General features: G+C 45.7%; 1 protein-coding gene across 4 annotated transcripts in view; it reads left to right on the forward strand.

The window, feature by feature from the left end:
* Positions 1 to 17,577, forward strand: part of LOC115100189 (BTB/POZ domain-containing protein 19-like) — an 84,197-nt gene that overhangs the window by 51,613 nt on the left and 15,007 nt on the right. For all 4 annotated transcript variants that reach the window (XM_029618500.1, XM_029618502.1, XM_029618499.1 and 1 more), the window contains one exon: positions 12,926 to 12,994. In XM_029618500.1, the coding sequence (XP_029474360.1) occupies positions 12,926 to 12,994 (69 nt within the window). The remainder of the gene's footprint in view (positions 1 to 12,925; positions 12,995 to 17,577) is intronic.

Consider the following 17,577-nt stretch of genomic DNA (forward strand, 5'->3'; position numbering starts at 1 on the left):
CCGCTCCCTGCAGGTTACCCCCATGTTTCTGTTAAGGGCAGTAACTGCCGCTCTCTGCAGGTTACCCCCATGTTTCTGTTAAGGGTACTAACTGCCGCTCCGTGCAGGTTACCCCATGTTTCTGTTAAGGGTACTAACTGCCGCTCCGTGCAGGTTACCCCATGTTTCTGTTAAGGGTAGTAACTGCCGCTCTCTGCAGGTTACCCCCATGTTTCTGTTAAGGGTAGTAACTGCCGCTCCCTGCAGGTTACCCCCATGTTTCTGTTAAGGGCAGTAACTGCCACTCCCTGCAGGTTACCCCATGTTTCTGTTAAGAGTAGTAACTGCCGCTCCCTGCAGGATACCCCATGTTTCTGTTAAGGGTAGTAACTGCTGCTCCCTGCAGGTTAACCCCATGTTTCTGTTAAGGGTAGTAACTGCCGCTCCGTGCAGGTTATCCACAAATACCTGGCAAGTACCCAAATAGATTCCAAGCTACTAGTCCTTATTGATAGCAGTTTATGGATTTTTCCTCTAGGAACTTATCCAAACCTTTTTTAATCCCAGTTAAACTAACTGCCATAACCACATCCTCTGGCAATGAATTCCAGAGCTTAAATATGCGCTGAGTTAAAAAGAATTTTCTCCCATTTGTTTTAAATGTGCTACTTGCTAACTTCATGGAGTTGCCCCCTTGTCCTTGTATTTCCGAAAGAGTAAATAAGCGATTCACATTTACATGTTCAAGTCCTTTTGTGGGTTTGTAGACCTCTATCATATGCCCCCTCAGCCGTCTCTTCTCCAAGCTGAACAGAGCTGACCTTTTTAGTAAGTGTACAGCCTTAATGTGGGAGGACACATGAAGAGCACAGATTAAGTCGAGGCAGCAGACAAACCAACTGAAAGTCCTTTCCTCCTCTCTACTTGCTGATGCTGTGACAGGTTGGCTGGGCCATGGCCCTGGTGACTCGCCTCCTTCCAGCACAGAGGGCGGACAGACCATGTGGAGTCCTCTGTGGAAAGCAGGAATACAGCTTGGCCCTGGGGAGATTCCTTTTTCCAGTATGAATGCTGGTGGGAAAGAGAGCAGAGAGAGTCTGAGCCTTCCTGTATCTCTGAATACCGATGGAGGAGGAGGATTGCAGGGACCGCACTGCAGTTCATTCACCTTTCCTGCACTGTTATTAACCCTGTCGCTTTGCATTTAAACTTAGAAAATGGAGCAAGTGTACTCGATTGCTTCTGTTGCTCCCCATGCTGTTCTGCCCACAGTACAGCTCTCCATGCCTAGGAATATTCCCATTACACTCCCCCAAATCCCATTCCAAACTCCCCCACACATCACATCCAAAGAAGGTGTGAAGCGGCCATGCTGTGCTAGCAAGGAGGAGAGCACTGGCACCAATTGCCAGTCCAGTAGCAGCAGATGATCCCTTTACCTCTTGCCCTGTGAGGTAGAGATTGAAGGTAGGTGTCCCAGATATTTAAAAATAGTTTTATATGCAAGCTTTTTGCCTCCTTTGCTGACAGATGTTCTGTAATGTCAATCTCCAGTGCTTCTGGTGCACATGGCTCTTTGCAGGCCCCGCTGCTCGTGGTGATGCTCATTTCACCATTGTTCCCTGCCATCTTTAAAAATGGAAGCTGAAAAGCACAAATCTTTGTGGTTGTAACGACAAACTAAAAGTTCTTCTTTTTAATAGATGAACTTTCACTGACATTTGTGATTTTATATCGGCTGATAGCTGGTGGTAAAAGGCAGCCCACGAGTCTAGGAAGAAAGGAGGAAGAGAGAGCTTTCGTGCCCAGAGCATAAGATTGCTGTTCGTGTGGGTGAGAGCTGTGGCCAGAGTAAAATCCAGACTGAAAAGAGTGTGAGTTTTGTGACCATAGAGGGTTAATGTATTTATTTATTTACTTAAAAGTTCTTATGTACCGCACCCTCTGCAGTTCGGAAATCATGCATAATAAATAATATTAAATAATTCAAATACAAAATAAAATAGACAACAACATAATAAAAATACTAACAACTTAATCAGGTAGTCTCAAATAAAATAACACAAAATAAAGGGGAAAAATGAGAAAGGAGCAAAAGACATGAGAAATGAAGAGATTATGGGACAGATGAAATAGAAGAGGTTAGAGTGTTCACTGGTCTGGGAAGGCAGATTTGAACAGGTGAGTTTTTAGTGTTTTTTTAAATTCCTTGTTATCAGTTATAAGTGGCATAGATGTGGGAAGAGTCTTCCAAATAATAGGACCAGCAATGGAGAAGGATCTTTCACGTGTAATGCCCAGCCTGGTAAAATTGGGAGATGGTGATCTTAAGTCTCGAGAGGGAGTGTACAAATGTAAAGTTGAGGAAAGCCAGCAGTTTTTGTTATGAATTAGATTATGAATGACAGTGAGCAGTTTGTAATGTGATCAGAAAACTTGGCGCTGGAAAGTAAGCGAGCCAGCTGAATTCTCTGCAAGCTGCAGAGGACGAGGCGGGTGTCATCTAAACCGGTTAATACAATGGACTGAAGGACAGTACAGGATGCTTCGTGTTCCAGTAATGGTTTGATGTGTTTTAACGGATTTTATAAAAGGAAGATTTAACAATTGATTGAATGTGTGGCTGGAAATTAAGTTTGGGGTCAACGTATACTCCCAAATTGCGTGCTTTGTTTGTTATATTAATGTTGATATTATCGACAGTGATATGTGTAGGAATGCTGGTGAAGAAGGAGTTGCCCAAAATCATGATTTCTTTCTTGGATAGGTTAAGGCTCAGTTTATGGTGGAATAGCTAAGTTTTGAAATAAGATAAACATATAGCGTACGGTTGATCCCCAGTCATGTCACGTGGGGAAAAAACTGCATGTCATCTGCATAAATGCGATATGAAACTCCCAAAGTAGATAAGAGTTGACACAGTGGTGAAAGATAGATATTGAACAGTGCAGCGGAAAGAGCTGATCCTTGGGGAGCAGCAGTGTTTAAAGGGAACCAGGAAGAAGTGCTAGCATAAATGATAACAGACTGGGTTGTGTTAAGAAGATATGATTTAAACCATTTTAAGACAGTACTAGTTAAGCCAATATTGGAAAAGCAGGAGAGTAAAATGTCATGATTAATGGTATCGAAAGTCCAGGAAGATATACGTGTAAGAAGTGGCGGAATCGAACCAACGGTATAGGATGTCCGTGCAGGAGAGAAGAGTTTCGGTGCTGTGATGAGGCCTAAATCCAAACTGATATTGATCTAAAATGGAATGCCGATCCAAATATTCGGAGAGTTGTTTTAGTACCTCGGATTCAATGATTTTGGCAATGAATGGAAGTGCAGAGACCGGGCGCAACTGTTGTAGTCAGGAGGAGTGTTGCTTTGATTCTTAGGTATGGGAGAAATAATGGTTTGTTTCAATGAATTTGGAAATGATCCGGAAATTAGAGAGGAGTTGACGATGTTGGCGATCGGCAAAGCAATGTCCTCTTTAATTGATTTTAGCAGAGCAGTGGAACAAGGAGAGATCTGGGTGAATAAAATATATAACAACCTGACAAGGGTCCAGGTTGCAAGAAAAAGAGGCTTTGCTTGAAGCTATGACTCGCTCTCCCTTTCTCTGTTGCTGCAGAGGAGAACCTGATTTATCGAACGTTTTCGCCATAGGCACAGAAGAACAGAAAACACTTAATAAATCAGTCCCTTGGGAAGAATTAGACAGAGTGACGGTAAACATTGCACATAAGTCATCATGTACTCAGGGTTAATTGGCTGGACTGTTGGGCCAAACACGACTCAGGCTTGTCTTCACCTGCGCATGTGCCCCTCATCTGGCAACACCCACCCCCCTACCAGCTGGGTTCTCTCTTGCCCTTGGGTAAGTACCCTGCCCACAAGCTATTTCCTAGAGGTATCTGGAGACACTAAGATCCTACAAAGCCCAGGGGGTCACACTGTTCCTAGATCAAATACAAAAAATACTGGGATTGTCAATTAGTCACAGACACAGGCTAAGAACAGTTTATAAAAAAAAAAAAGGAGATACAGTAAAAGTTTTAACCAGCCAACAACAAACAGAGAAAAGGAGCAGGGATTATCCAGTAAACACTACCTAATCAAGTCACTGTAACTAGCCAGTGCCTGTGGGAGCTCCAGTAACAGTGTCCAGAAGTGGGGCAGGGTCCTGACACTAGGTGTCTCTGGAGCTGGTACTACAGAACCAGTGGTACCCCAGCACACTGGCTTCCTGACCAATAACATTTCCTGACCTTAGAACACTCACAGAACATGGTCATATTACAATTACACTGGCTTCCTGACCTTAGAACACTCACAGAACATGGTCAATTTACAATTACACTGGCTTCCTGACCTTAGAACACTCGCAGAATATGGTCATATTACAATTACACTGGCTTCCTGACCTTAGAACACTCACAGAACATGGTCATATTACAATTACACTGGCTTCCTGACCTTAGAACACTCGCAGAACATGGTCATATTACAATTACACTGGCTTCCTGCCCTTAGAACACTCACAGAACATTGTCATATTACAATTACACTGGCTTCCTGACCTTAGAACACTCACAGAACATGGTCACAATACAATTACACTGGCTTCCTGACCTTAGAACACTCACAGAACATGGTCACAATACAATTACACTGGCTTCCTGACCTTAGAACACTCACAGAACATGGTCACAATACAATTACACTGGCTTCCTGACCTTAGAACACTCGCAGAACATGGTCATATTACAATTACACTGGCTTCCTGACCTTAGAACACTCACAGAACATGGTCATATTACAATTACACTGGCTTCCTGACCTTAGAACACTCGCAGAACATGGTCATATTACAATTACACTGGCTTCCTGCCCTTAGAACACTCACAGAACATTGTCATATTACAATTACACTGGCTTCCTGACCTTAGAACACTCACAGAACATGGTCACATTACAATTACACTGGCTTCCTGCCCTTAGAACACTCACAGAACATGGTCACATTACAATTACACTGGCTTCCTGACCTTAGAACACTCGCAGAACATGGTCATATTACAATTACACTGGCTTCCTGACCTTAGAACACTCACAGAACATGGTCATATTACAATTACACTGGCTTCCTGACCTTAGAACACTCGCAGAACATGGTCATATTACAATTACACTGGCTTCCTGACCTTAGAACACTCACAGAACATGGTCATATTACAATTACACTGGCTTCCTGACCTTAGAACACTCACAGAACATTGTCATATTACAATTACACTGGCTTCCTGACCTTAGAACACTCACAGAACATGGTCACATTACAATTACACTGGCTTCCTGCCCTTAGAACACTCACAGAACATGGTCACATTACAATTACACTGGCTTCCTGACCTTAGAACACTCACAGAACATGGTCATATTACAATTACACTGGCTTCCTGACCTTAGAACACTCACAGAACATGGTCATATTACAATTACACTGGCTTCCTGACCTTAGAACACTCACAGAACATGGTCATATTACAATTACACTGGCTTCCTGACCTTAGAACACTCACAGAAAATGGTCATATTACAATTACACTGGCTTCCTGACCTTAGAACACTCGCAGAACATGGTCATATTACAATTACACTGGCTTCCTGACCTTAGAACACTCACAGAACATGGTCATATTACAATTACACTGGCTTCCTGACCTTAGAACACTCACAGAACATGGTCATATTACAATTACACTGGCTTCCTGCCCTTAGAACACTCACAGAACATGGTCATATTACAACTTCCTGGGGTTGGCAGGAAATTCCTTCATTGCATTTGCATGTTGCGGGCGCTATTAGTCTCGGGGGGTTGGACGCACGTTTTCGACGCGCTATTACCCCTTACTGAATAAGGGGTAAAGCTAGCGCGTTGAAAAAGTGCGTCCAAATGCCGTTCAACAGTCCACTGGAGCGCACTGTACTGTATCGGCCTGATAGCAAGTAGCAGGTGTCCTAAAACCACAAAGTAAATCTGAAGGGATATTAAGCTTCTGTAAACCACCCAATAATGGCAGACAAACCCTATAAGGAGGTGGAAGGCACAGAGGGTTTCACGATTGTTTCATCTGGCGATGTCGGAGGACTTGTGGAAGGCTAGAAAGATTCTTTACCTCAGCTTTGTTTAGGATGGAAGCAGCACTCGGAGCTTCACCAGAATTTCGAGACCATTTTTATGCCTCCCAGATTTACCTCTTTACATGAAAAGTTCCTCAGAAATCCAGTCCCAGTTCTCAGCTTGCTGCCTGGATGTCCTACTGCCACTTTAACTCAACATGGCCAAGACAGAGCTCCTGATCTCCCCCCAAGCCCACCTCCCCTCTTCCGCCTTTCCCTCTTTCTGTGGATAACATGGTCATCCTCCCGGTCCCATCAGCCTGGAACCTAGGAGTCATCTTCGACTCCTCTCTCTCCTTCTCTATGCATATCCAAAACTCTGCTAAAACCTGCCATTTCTTTCTCTATAACATCACCAAAATCCATCCCTTCCTTTCTGATCACACAACCAGAACCCCTATCCACTCTCTCATCACAGCCTGCTCCTCACAGGTCTCCCAGGGAGCCATCTCTCTGCCCTAAATTCAGTTGTGCGACTTATCTTTCACTCACATAACCCTTCTTCTGAAGTCACCACATTGGCTCCCTATCTCTTCTCACTTACAGTTCAAGCTCCTCTTTCCCACCTACAAGAGCCTTCACTCTGCACTCCTCACTACCTCTCCTCCTTATTTCTCCCTACACCCCTCCTAATTCACTCCGCTTATCAGACAAGTCACTCCTATCCATGCCTTTCCTTTCTACTGCCCGGTTACGTGGAATAGTCTTCCTGAACTGGTGCGTCCTGCTCCCTCTCTCGCCATGTGTAAATCCCATCTAAAGACCCACCTTTTTGAAACCTCTTTTAAATCCTATGCCTGATTGTCTGCTTTTAGCCTCATTAATTATTTTTAACCACTGCCTTACTATATGGAACGCTCTAAGTCTTTTGTCTTGATTGGATTGTAAGCTGTATTGAGCAGGGACCATTTGTTGTGCATTTCGTACAGCGCTGCATACGTCGAGTAGTGCTACAGAAATGTTAAGCAGTAATTGAATGGTGAGGGATTAATGTCATGATAGGGGACAGATTTTATACAGCACAGAACAGAAAACAAAGACACCACATCTCTGATGCCAACCATTTTGTGCCTGGAAGACAGAAATGGAACAAATGAGACAGCAAAACCTCTAGGGACAAAAAAGTTTATTAACCCAACGTGGATATTTCCACCTATGGGAACACATGACAAATATTTTCTAAATAGCATCTATCAGAATTGAATAAGATCTTTCACCAGGTGGGTGTGTCTGGTATGTCTGGTATGAAAGGCAGGGGGATCTAACAAGCTTACACTTGTAAATGTGAGTTTACAGGAGAATAGTTTCTGGTTAGATGATATCTTTGTTGATTATTTTTTACAAGCTGTTCATGATTGTGTTGTATGTAATTACTCACGTGAATACACATACGTTTAAAAAGAACCTTCCGTGATGCCATATTCATTCTTCATCAACCAGCAGGATTAAATTGGCCCTAACCAACGGGTGACATCAGCTGATGGCAACAGCGAGGACCCGGTTCCCAGAGTGTGAAGGTCTCTCTGAGCATGCACGGGTGCTCTCTAGGCCCCTCAGCCTGTCTTCATTCAAGCTTCTGCACGGATGGGTTTCCCAGGTGGTTTCTGAATTTGTGGTTTTTATTCAAATTTGCAAGTTGCACATTCCGATTTTCACCACTGCCTTGACAGCTCCTCAAAAAGAAATGTTAAGTCCTCCCAAAAATAAGAAGAAAAGAAGTATGGAGAAGTCTAAGGTGAGGAAGCCCATAGGTAGCAGGTTTAGGAACTCGATGTCCATGATGGACATCTGCTGCCTGGGCCCGGGCCACAGTGTCCCGAATGTCTCTGGGCACGACCTGTGGAAGTTAGCCCTAGCCCCTCCACCTCATCAGATCGCACCTTCCCTCCTGTCGGCAGTGGTTTCCAGATTTGTCACAAGTAAGGACCTGAGCTTGGTACAGAAGCCTTAAGTCACTGTAGGAGGCACCAAAAGAGCAGCCAGAGGGTGCAAGGAATGCCCTTTGGGAATGGCTCCCTCTGTCAGCACAGAGTTCTGCTGGGGTGGACCCTGGCTTGATGCCTCAGTGAGGAGCTCTGTTGTCTTCCACGTCATGGAGGACTTCCATGGAGCGGGCAGCTTCTTCTTCCCTGGCGCCATCTAAGGTGCCTTCAGTGACCTCAGCACGGAGTTTGCGATGCAGATCAAGGTGCAGTCAGGTGCTCTGTTGCAGAGCGCTGCAATGCTGTCTAAGGCCCACTCAGTTTCCTCAGCACCAAGAAACATAACCATCCACAATAGAAAGGAGAGCCTTGGTGCAAAGCAAGTAGTACTGGTGCAGATGGCGCACTTGGTCTCCAACCAAAAAAACAGAGCGTTGCTGCATCTAGTGCCGAGCGTCCCCCAGGCCTGAGTGCCTGCTCCACTAAGCTGCCACTGCAGTATCTAGTAAGGAGGATCCCATATCAGAGGAGGATGTGTCTCCACCTACTTCAGCACAGAGAGCCCCTTAGCAGATGGTGACCCAGCTGTCTTTTTTTTACCTCCTTGTTTCTTGAAGACCAAAGAGGGAGAGTGAGATGGAGCCTGTCTGGTCCAGGATGGAGGAACTGTTCCCACCCAGCACCATTGGATGGCCGCCGGCTAGGACTGATTTTATCCTGCTGTCTTTGGAGAACCTAGATGCAGGTTAATAACTTTTCTCTCTCTGAAGATATCCCCTCCTCATGCTCCCTCCACGTCTTTCAGGCCGATGCAGAAAGTTTTCTTCAGCTGAATGCCCCTTTCTGCCTGCACGTCAATGCACATTTTCTGCAGGCCAGACTTACTGCTGAATCCGCAAGGAGTTTCGTGCACGGTTAATGTGCATTCCAACACGGAGCACTGTTTAGCCCCCTTGCATGGAAATCCTGTACTCTGTAAGGATTATGAGTCCTTGAGCTATAGCAAGGTTGATGCTGCCTAGTAGGCGAACCTACTAGGCCTCCTCCGACGGCTGGCAAACACCTTTGATGTCTGGGATAGGCCGAAGCTTCACCTGCAGATTGAGCCCTTGGATTCCAGGGTCCAGCAGGACTTAGGTGGATCCTGAGGGTGATCCAAGAGATAGTCCAAAGATGGGCCAAGAGTCAGAGCAGACAGCAAGCAGGACGGAGGCAGGGTCAGGTCCAGGCAGATAACAAGGGAGACGTCAAGTCCATAGGTGAGAGCAGAACTGGAGAATCGAGCAAAATCAAGATTCCAAGGACAAGGCAGGTGGACAGGACGAGGCTGGACGAGTCAACACGATCTGCTAGCTAGTCATGGGACCCATGGCTGAGGAATTGGCTTGGAGCTGGCTGGGGTTTAAATACTCAGCCGCACTAACGTCGTCAGAGAGCACCCGAGCTGCTGTTCCTGCCGCAGGACCTTTAGATTCAGTGCATGCCACACGTGCACACCTAAGGAGGGGCTAGGAAGGTAGCAAGATGGCAGTGTCCCGGGTCTGTGGGGGTAAGTGTAGCCAGTCACGGCTGCGTGCCACAACCGGGAAACGTAGCATGTTCCTCCAAGCAGAGAGGTGCATTGGCCCAGCGCTGGAAACAGCTGCAGGTCAGAGATGGAAAGCTTCCAGCGCTACTGCACTGGCAGTTCAAACGTGAAAATTGGTTTAAAAAAAAAAAGTTGTCAGGAACACTTGCCAGATGAATATTAACTTATCCACTAAGTGGTGTCGGTGGCTAAGCATGGCTGTGGTTAGCCACCTTGATCTCCATCGGCCTGTCGGGGACTCCCCCCAAGTTAAAATGCACATTCTGCAGTTAACATGCTTTTCTAAAACTCCCCATGCATTTGCATAGCATTAGCTTGCTGCATCGGGAGTTAAAAAATGTTTAATCTGTGCGCTGAAAAGCAGCAGGAGCGTCTGCACACTGCACTCTCTGAGGCGCCATCAGTGAATGAGTGAGGAGCCACATGTAAAGCTGAGCCGCCATCGCACTATTCATCAGGCTCCCATCTTCTTTATTTTCCACCACATACATCGTGTACGTTGTCGTCTTGCATGTTCTGATGGAGATCATCCCGACGCGATCGGCTTGGTGTCCTTAGTGTGACCAGAGTGACGTGAACTTGACCGTGTGCTGCGCGAGTGACGACAAGCCACGCTGGAAAGCAGGCTGCTTCCTGTTTACAGCACCAGGAGCTGGGCCATGGTGTGGGGGCGCATTGGGCAGGCTTTCAAAACAGAAACCAGGCCAACAGCTAACTCTTTGTTTTTACTGAAGGTGGTGGCTTGTTTTCCTACCACAAACGACGTCAGGTTAAACCGGCTGTCTTTAGATGGCTTGTTTATGCCATAAACAAACTGATTATTTGAGCTTGGAGGCCAGGTGTCCTGTTACACAATATTTTGGTGGCTTGGAGATGTACTGCAGTAAAAGGACTTTCTTTTCTCTTTTATTGATACACTATAATTTGCACACAGTTTCTCCGTACAGATGAATTATTAATCTCTGAAGCTGGCAAACTGTGAGGTGACTTGGATTTTGAAGGAGGACCTTTGATGTCTGTTTTTATGAATATATTCCAGTGCATTGTGGGATTTGTAGTCTGTCCACTTCAAGCATGCAGAATTTATCAGGAGCAAGTATCAGAAAGCCAGGTCTGGTCTAATGTCTGCCTCTAGAAACTGGGTCTCTTAGCAGCTCTAAAGAGCTCTGAGATGTAGTTACATAGTTTAGTTTCATTTATTTAATTGATCGCAATTTATTTAATTATCGCAATTCCATTGAGATATCAAAGTAGTTTACAAAATTAATAAATGGGATAATACAATAAACAGGGTAAAATAATAAAGATCAATCAATAAAAAAATACAATAAAAACAAATGTAAAGAAATGGCAATTTTAACTATATTAAATGGAAAATTTACATTAAAAACTAATAAAAAAAATCAATAAACAATTTGATAAAATAAAAATGATAAAGGAGATGGACCTTCTCTCACATGATGAGAGGGGACATGATCGAAGTTTATAAAATCATAAAATGATAAATGGGATGGACCTTCTCTCACATGATGAGAGGGGACATGATCGAAGTTTATAAAATCATAAGTGGAGTGGAACGGGCACATTCCATAGAACTAATTAGGAGTAGATTTAAATCAAATTATAAAGTGGTTTTTTTTATTTTTAGTCAATGAAAAATGTAAGCTGTGGAATTTGTTGCTAGAGAATGTGGATTGTACACGTTTCTGGAAGACCGATCTATAAAGAATTAGGAGCCAGGTACAAGTGAATGCCTCCACTTCATACGTTTGGGAGTGAATGGACTTTGCTGTTGGGATCTGCTGGGATCTTCCACATGATCCAGCATGGTCTTTCTCCGCATCTTAAGAGGTCGGTGCTGCTACGCAGGTCCAAGCTCCTCCCAGGCTCTGCAGATTGCCAAACTAAATCCCCCAAAAATGGAAGCCCTCTCTGTAAGGTAGGAAAATGCTCCCTCCTTCCAGCCTACCCTTCCTTGTGTCCCTCTTCACTCTCTCTACACCTCCCCCCCCCCCCCCCAACACACACTCACTCACTCACTCACTCACTCTCACTCTCTCTCTCTCTCTCTCTCTCTCTCTCTCTCTCCAGCCTTGTTCCTCCACCAATTTCTCTCCCCATCCACCCCACCAGCTGGTCTCCACCAGTCTTCCCAGCCATGCAGGATCTGTCCCTTCTGGCCCCAGGCAACTCTGGGTGAGTTTGAGCTGATGACACTGGTCTTGTCATGGTAACAGCATGGGCACTGTGCCTCCAGGATTGGTACCGGCTCAGTGGTGCGTGTTGGGGCAGGGGTGTGTGTGTGTGTGTGTGTGGCTCCATTTCCATTGCTTTTCTCTTCTGTTGGCCTGTACTGTTGCCCAAATTCTGTACAAGAATTGAAGATTCTGGGGGAATGCTGTGCTGATTGTGCATTGCACAGAGACACAGTAAGTACTGCAGAAATAGCCTTCACGAGGGGTCTGCAGCCTTCAGCCCCTGTAGAATCTGCTGCAGGACCCTCCTCCGTCCTATCTGTAGGAGTCGCTGTTCTGTCCTCTCTCTCCTTCTCCAGGGATGGTGCTGCTGGAGCTTCTGATCACAGCCCAAGATCTCCTGCATGGCAGTGCACAGGGCTAACCGCAGGAGGGTGTGTGCGATAGTTTCATGAGATAATTGCTCATCTAACAAATTAAAGTTAAGATGACAAGAAAAGTAGCGGTACACACCAAAGGAGATAACGATAATAAGAAAGTAGTGACAATATAAGAAAATAAGAGCAGTATAGGACTTAAAATCACAAGTATTTAAATATCAATGGGAATAATCACAATACAGGTAGATACTGCATTAAACCAATACTTGTGTTAATAAAATGAACCTTCATAGGAGCATAAACATCATCGCTTTGTAATTTTAATTCCTATATTGTCCTTATTGTCATTTTCTCTTTTGCTTGTCACCTTTCCCTGTGATGCTTTGCCTTTATTTCACGTTGTGTGAACGTAAGACGCGCCAGTGGCTGAGAGAGGCCTCTGAGAAGAGTGGTTAAGATGCATTGTGCGGTGAGAATATTTCACGTCACACAGGGCTGCAGAAGGCCATTGCCGAGGGTGTGCTCGGCTGAGCCCCTGCCCCCAGGTCTTCATATTTCCCCGGATTTGAGGGCAGGCCTGGTTTCCTAATGGCCTGATTTTGGAAGATGACTTGGGCTTTGACGTGAGAGGGGCGAGGGCGGTGGCAGCAGTCCAGTAGTGGAGAGACCATGTCTTCTGTTTTGCAGGCAGCAGTGATATACAGACAGGGGGACATGAAGAATCATTGCCTGGCGTTCATCGAGAGCCACACTCAGGTACGTGTCAGGTACGTTGACTGGAAAAATCCTGAAGTGGGTGAGGGGCAGGCCGGTGCCTGAGGCGGCAGCAAATTTGCAGCCACCCTGCAGTGCTACCCCAAACCTGCAAAGGTGCCAGGGCTGCAGTGTCTTTATCTGAGGTCCTGCAATGAGCATGGGGACTAGTCCTGCACGCTGGGCTTCTAAGTGGGGCTTCAACCCAATGCTCACTATCTGCCTAATGTGCACCTGTACCGGGAGATACGCACGTATCTTCAAATGCCAGCAGCCACACGCGTATCTCCCGGGATGCGCCGAAACACGGCCAGAGGCAGGGTCTGGGCAGGCTGGGACATGGCCATTAGGCACTGCCCCGCTGAAGTGGCCGCCCGCCGGCCCGCGCAAGCTACTGCTGCTCCGGAGAGCAGGTAAGTTTAAAACAAAAATGAATCGCTTAGTTAGTGGGTTTAAGGGGTTGGGGCGGATAGAGAGGGAGGGAACTGGGGAAAGGGCCTATCGTGTCGCTGTGAGCACGCTGACAAATTCCCTCCCTTACGCCTGCGGGTTGGGACTCGCGTGTACATGTGCACGCCGATATAAAATCGAGCATGCATGTACACGTGGGCAGCGGATTTTATAACATGTGTGCGTCGACATGCGCATGTTATAAGATCGGTGCATCCATGTGCACGCGCCGGGAACCGCGTTTTATAATTTACCTTTATATGTTTATTTATATCGCGCCGGGAGCCGCGTTTTATAATTTACCTTCATATGTTTATTTATTTATATCGCGCGCCGGGAGCCGCGTTTTATAATTTACCTTTATATGTTTATTTATATCGCGCGCCGGGAGCCGCATTTTATAATTTACCTTCATATGTTTATTTATTTATATCGCGCGCCGGGAGCCGCGTTTTATAATTTACCTTTATATGTTTATTTATTTATATCGTGCGCCGGGAGCCGCGTTTTATAATTTACCTTCATATGTTTATTTATTTATATCTTCCATTTATACGCCACGTATGCGTAAAGACTCAGGATGGCTGACAGAAACAGTAAACATAAAATACGTAATCAGCTAGAAAGTAGATATTCAAACACAGCTGATAAGACTTACAAGGGAAATTCAGCACCAGGACTCTACTGCCGAATATCCCTGAATAAATTGCTAGTCAGCCGGATTAGTTTGCTGTGTGCTGTGCGCGCAGCACAGGCTGAATACACGGTTTAATCTCAGGGAAGTGTGTGTGTGTGTGTGGGGGGTCTCATCTGGGATTTATGCACGCAAAACTCATTTTTTGAGCACAGAAAATACTTTTATGTGCACAAAACATGATTTCTGTACACAAAATATGGTTTATGTGCACAAAAAATGCTTTCAGTGCATAAAGTATATGTGTGCACAGAATACATGCTTTCAGGTCGATTTTAAAAGTGTTGCTCACACAAAAAAGGCCACATACGCGCATAATGGGGCCTCGTGCGAGCAACACACATTGTATATACCTGTGTGCACGTCAGGAAGAAGGGGCATAGAAGGGGGTGACTTTGGCCAAGACTTACGCTCGCTGTTTGAAAGAAATTCCATATCTCTTCCAGAATAAAGATTACATTTAAAATGCACTGAACAGGTGCCTAGGGGTGGTGGCTGACCAAATCTCTCTCTGGTGATGGGAAAAGACGCCTCCCCAGCAGGTACTCCCAGTCCTGGTGCCTGCTCACTGCTTGCTAACATTATCCCAGAGTGAGCAGCTCTTTCAATATCGAACCCCTAGGGCTTAATATTCAGAAGATTTTAACTGGCTAAAAGTGAAGTTTAGCTGTTTAAAAACGTGTCCTTTATCACCATCATACAAACTTAGCTGGGCCGGTGGTACTCCTCGGCCAGGCCTATGAGCCAGATATTCAGGTAAAGGGAGCGACTCTGAGTGACTGCTTTTATAACTCCACAGTGTGTAAAGCATTGCCGCAGTCTGCTCTGAGTTTCTGAGCAGGAGGGACTGTGTCGATATTTGCTAAGTTGAACATCTGGACAGGACGATTTTCAAAGCCACTTCCTTGGATAAATATTACTTTTTGAAAATTGCCGCCACTGTGCCCATTCTTGTAGCCAGATATCGGGGGGCGTTCCTGGGGAGAGAGAGTCTGGAGTAGGGAAACGATGGGTAGCCTTGATTTTCAAACCTAGGTGTGTTCTCTGCGTGCACGGTCTGCAGTTTTGAAAGGAAAACTCTCAGCTCTGTGTGCTGCTCTCAGGACCGTCTCTTGTGCTTCTCCTGCCTCGGGCCGATATAATCAAATGTGAGCACAGTGCTTGCACCTTTTATTTCCTCGCAGGCTGAAAAAATGACTGAATTCCTGGTGCAGTAAGCTAAGGATATGCAAATGCATCGGGAGTTTAAAAAAACGACATAAACCTGACAATGTGTGCACAAAAATGTGTGTAGCATGTGACAACATGATTTGTGCACATAAAACAACTACAAAGGCGCCCTGGACAGATGGAAATTTTAAAAAGTGCTTTTCTGTGGGGAGGAGCCCTTGCTAGCGCAGTTATCAGCATGCGAAGTGCTGTCTCTTATTATGTAAGCTCTTCAGGGAAGGCACTTACAGCAGCATTGCTGTATGTACAGCTGTGGCTGTCTCCTCATCTTCTCCGGATTGCTGCCCACCATCCCTCTATCACGCTGCTTCTGCCGCCAACTCTTATCCACTTGTACATCCAGTGAGCGCTGCTGTAAGCGTCTGATGATAATTCTGCATCTCTGACTTGGGTTTCCCGGGTAGAGTCCCAGGGCAGAGGATATCTAATTCAGGGTCCCAGACTCAAGGTTATTTCGGCTGCCTAGCACACATTACTACATTTGCCTCTGTCTGTCAGCGGCTGACACCTCTGATGTGCTCTCTCAGTCTGCTTTACAAAGAATGAATGCCCTCTTGGATTGAGGAGCACAGGCAGAGAGCGAGCCTGTGGGTCCTGTGAGAGGCCCATCTGCTTCTCGCATGGATGCCCGGGTTAATATTGATTTGTGCCACTCATTGTGACAGCGATGCTGGCTGGGATAAAGGACATTTGAACTTGCCTCCCCAGGCCACCAGCTGTCTGGCAGACCTCAGAATTTGCTTTGCAGTTTGCCAGTTGCTAAGCTTGCTGGAGCTCTGTGGGGGATGGAAAGCAGAGCAGCAGTCCATGGTAAGAAACCACCCATCCCCAGACAAATGGAAACCTGCAGCACGGCCCCTCAGGAAGTGTCTAAAAATACATCTCTGCCCAGCCTCCAGTGAGGACCCCATTCTGCCCACGTTTGTCTTCAGGCTCACCAGATGTTCTGGACAGCTGTAAACAAACCCCTTCTGCGCTTTCAGCTGCACACTCCCCATGTCCACTTAGGCTTTGTTTGGGACAAGCAGGACTGGCGCTTTTGGAAAGTTTTATGGGAGGTTTAATCCTTTTGCTTTGGCTCTAGGATCTAAAAGCTTTCATGAATCTTTATATTGTACAGGTTCTCTGTCTCAGGCCTCAGTTCACATCGTGCTTGAAACCCTATGCTTCAGTCTTAGCCAAAGAGCAACTGAGAAGCGAGTGGAAGCATTTCTAGCCCATCAGGGCCTGATTTACTAAGGCTTTTCTCCCCTTCTATGTTTGGGGGAAAAAAAGCTTAGGGGTAGATTTTGAAAAGGCTATAACTGGGGCACTTCAGGAGGTAGCAAGCTAGACTAGGACTTGTGAAGAATAGCTCCCTGTGTTTGCTTGGTGAATATTTGTAGGCTCTCCTTAGAGATGTGGTTGGGTTGGTGGGAGCTGAAACTAATTCAGAAAGTGCTAATTTTCACCTCTAACTGGTTCCAGTTCACCAGCTGTCCCAGTGAGCAGGAATATATTAAATCCAGCTGCTTAGTTGAAGCTGGAAGTCAGTCTGCTATAACGTAGGCTCAAAGGAGTGGCTTTCACAAAGGAGCACAGCACCCAACTTAGCCATCTAGCGAAGCCTCCTACACATAAGAACATAAGAACATCCCATACTGGGTCAGACCAAGGGGTCCATCAAGCCCAGCATCCTGTTTCCAACAGAGGCCAATCCAGGCCATGAGAACCTGGCAAGTACCCAAACACTAAGTCTATTCCATGTCACTGTTGCTAGTAATAGCAGTGGCTATTCTCTAAGTGAACACCCCCACCTCCTACCTGAGGGACCTCCCTCAGCAGCAGCAGCTTCACATTTTATTTCTGCCTCACCTTCCTTTATAAAATGCCCAAGGCATAATAACAATACAATACAATAATACAACATAATCATCAAAATAAAAACATTCCAAACATCATATGAAATATTGCATAACATAAAATATCTTCCTCAGAACCTCATCAGTACCCAAATTCTTCTCCCACGGCAGATCAGCAACTTGATTAAAGCTTATCCAAAGATCTTTGGTCACCAAGACCTCAGGCCGGATAACTTGAAGCAGATATTCAGCGCAAGGCTACACCACTGAGTATAGCCAAATAAATCAAAGTTTATCCAGATAACCTTAGGACTGCTGTGGCACAGTCAGACTTACCTGAATAATTTACTCGGATAATGCGGAATATCGGC

The sequence above is a fragment of the Rhinatrema bivittatum genome, chromosome 10 (genome assembly GCF_901001135.1).
Source record: "Rhinatrema bivittatum chromosome 10, aRhiBiv1.1, whole genome shotgun sequence".
Taxonomy (NCBI): Eukaryota; Metazoa; Chordata; class Amphibia; order Gymnophiona; family Rhinatrematidae; genus Rhinatrema; species Rhinatrema bivittatum.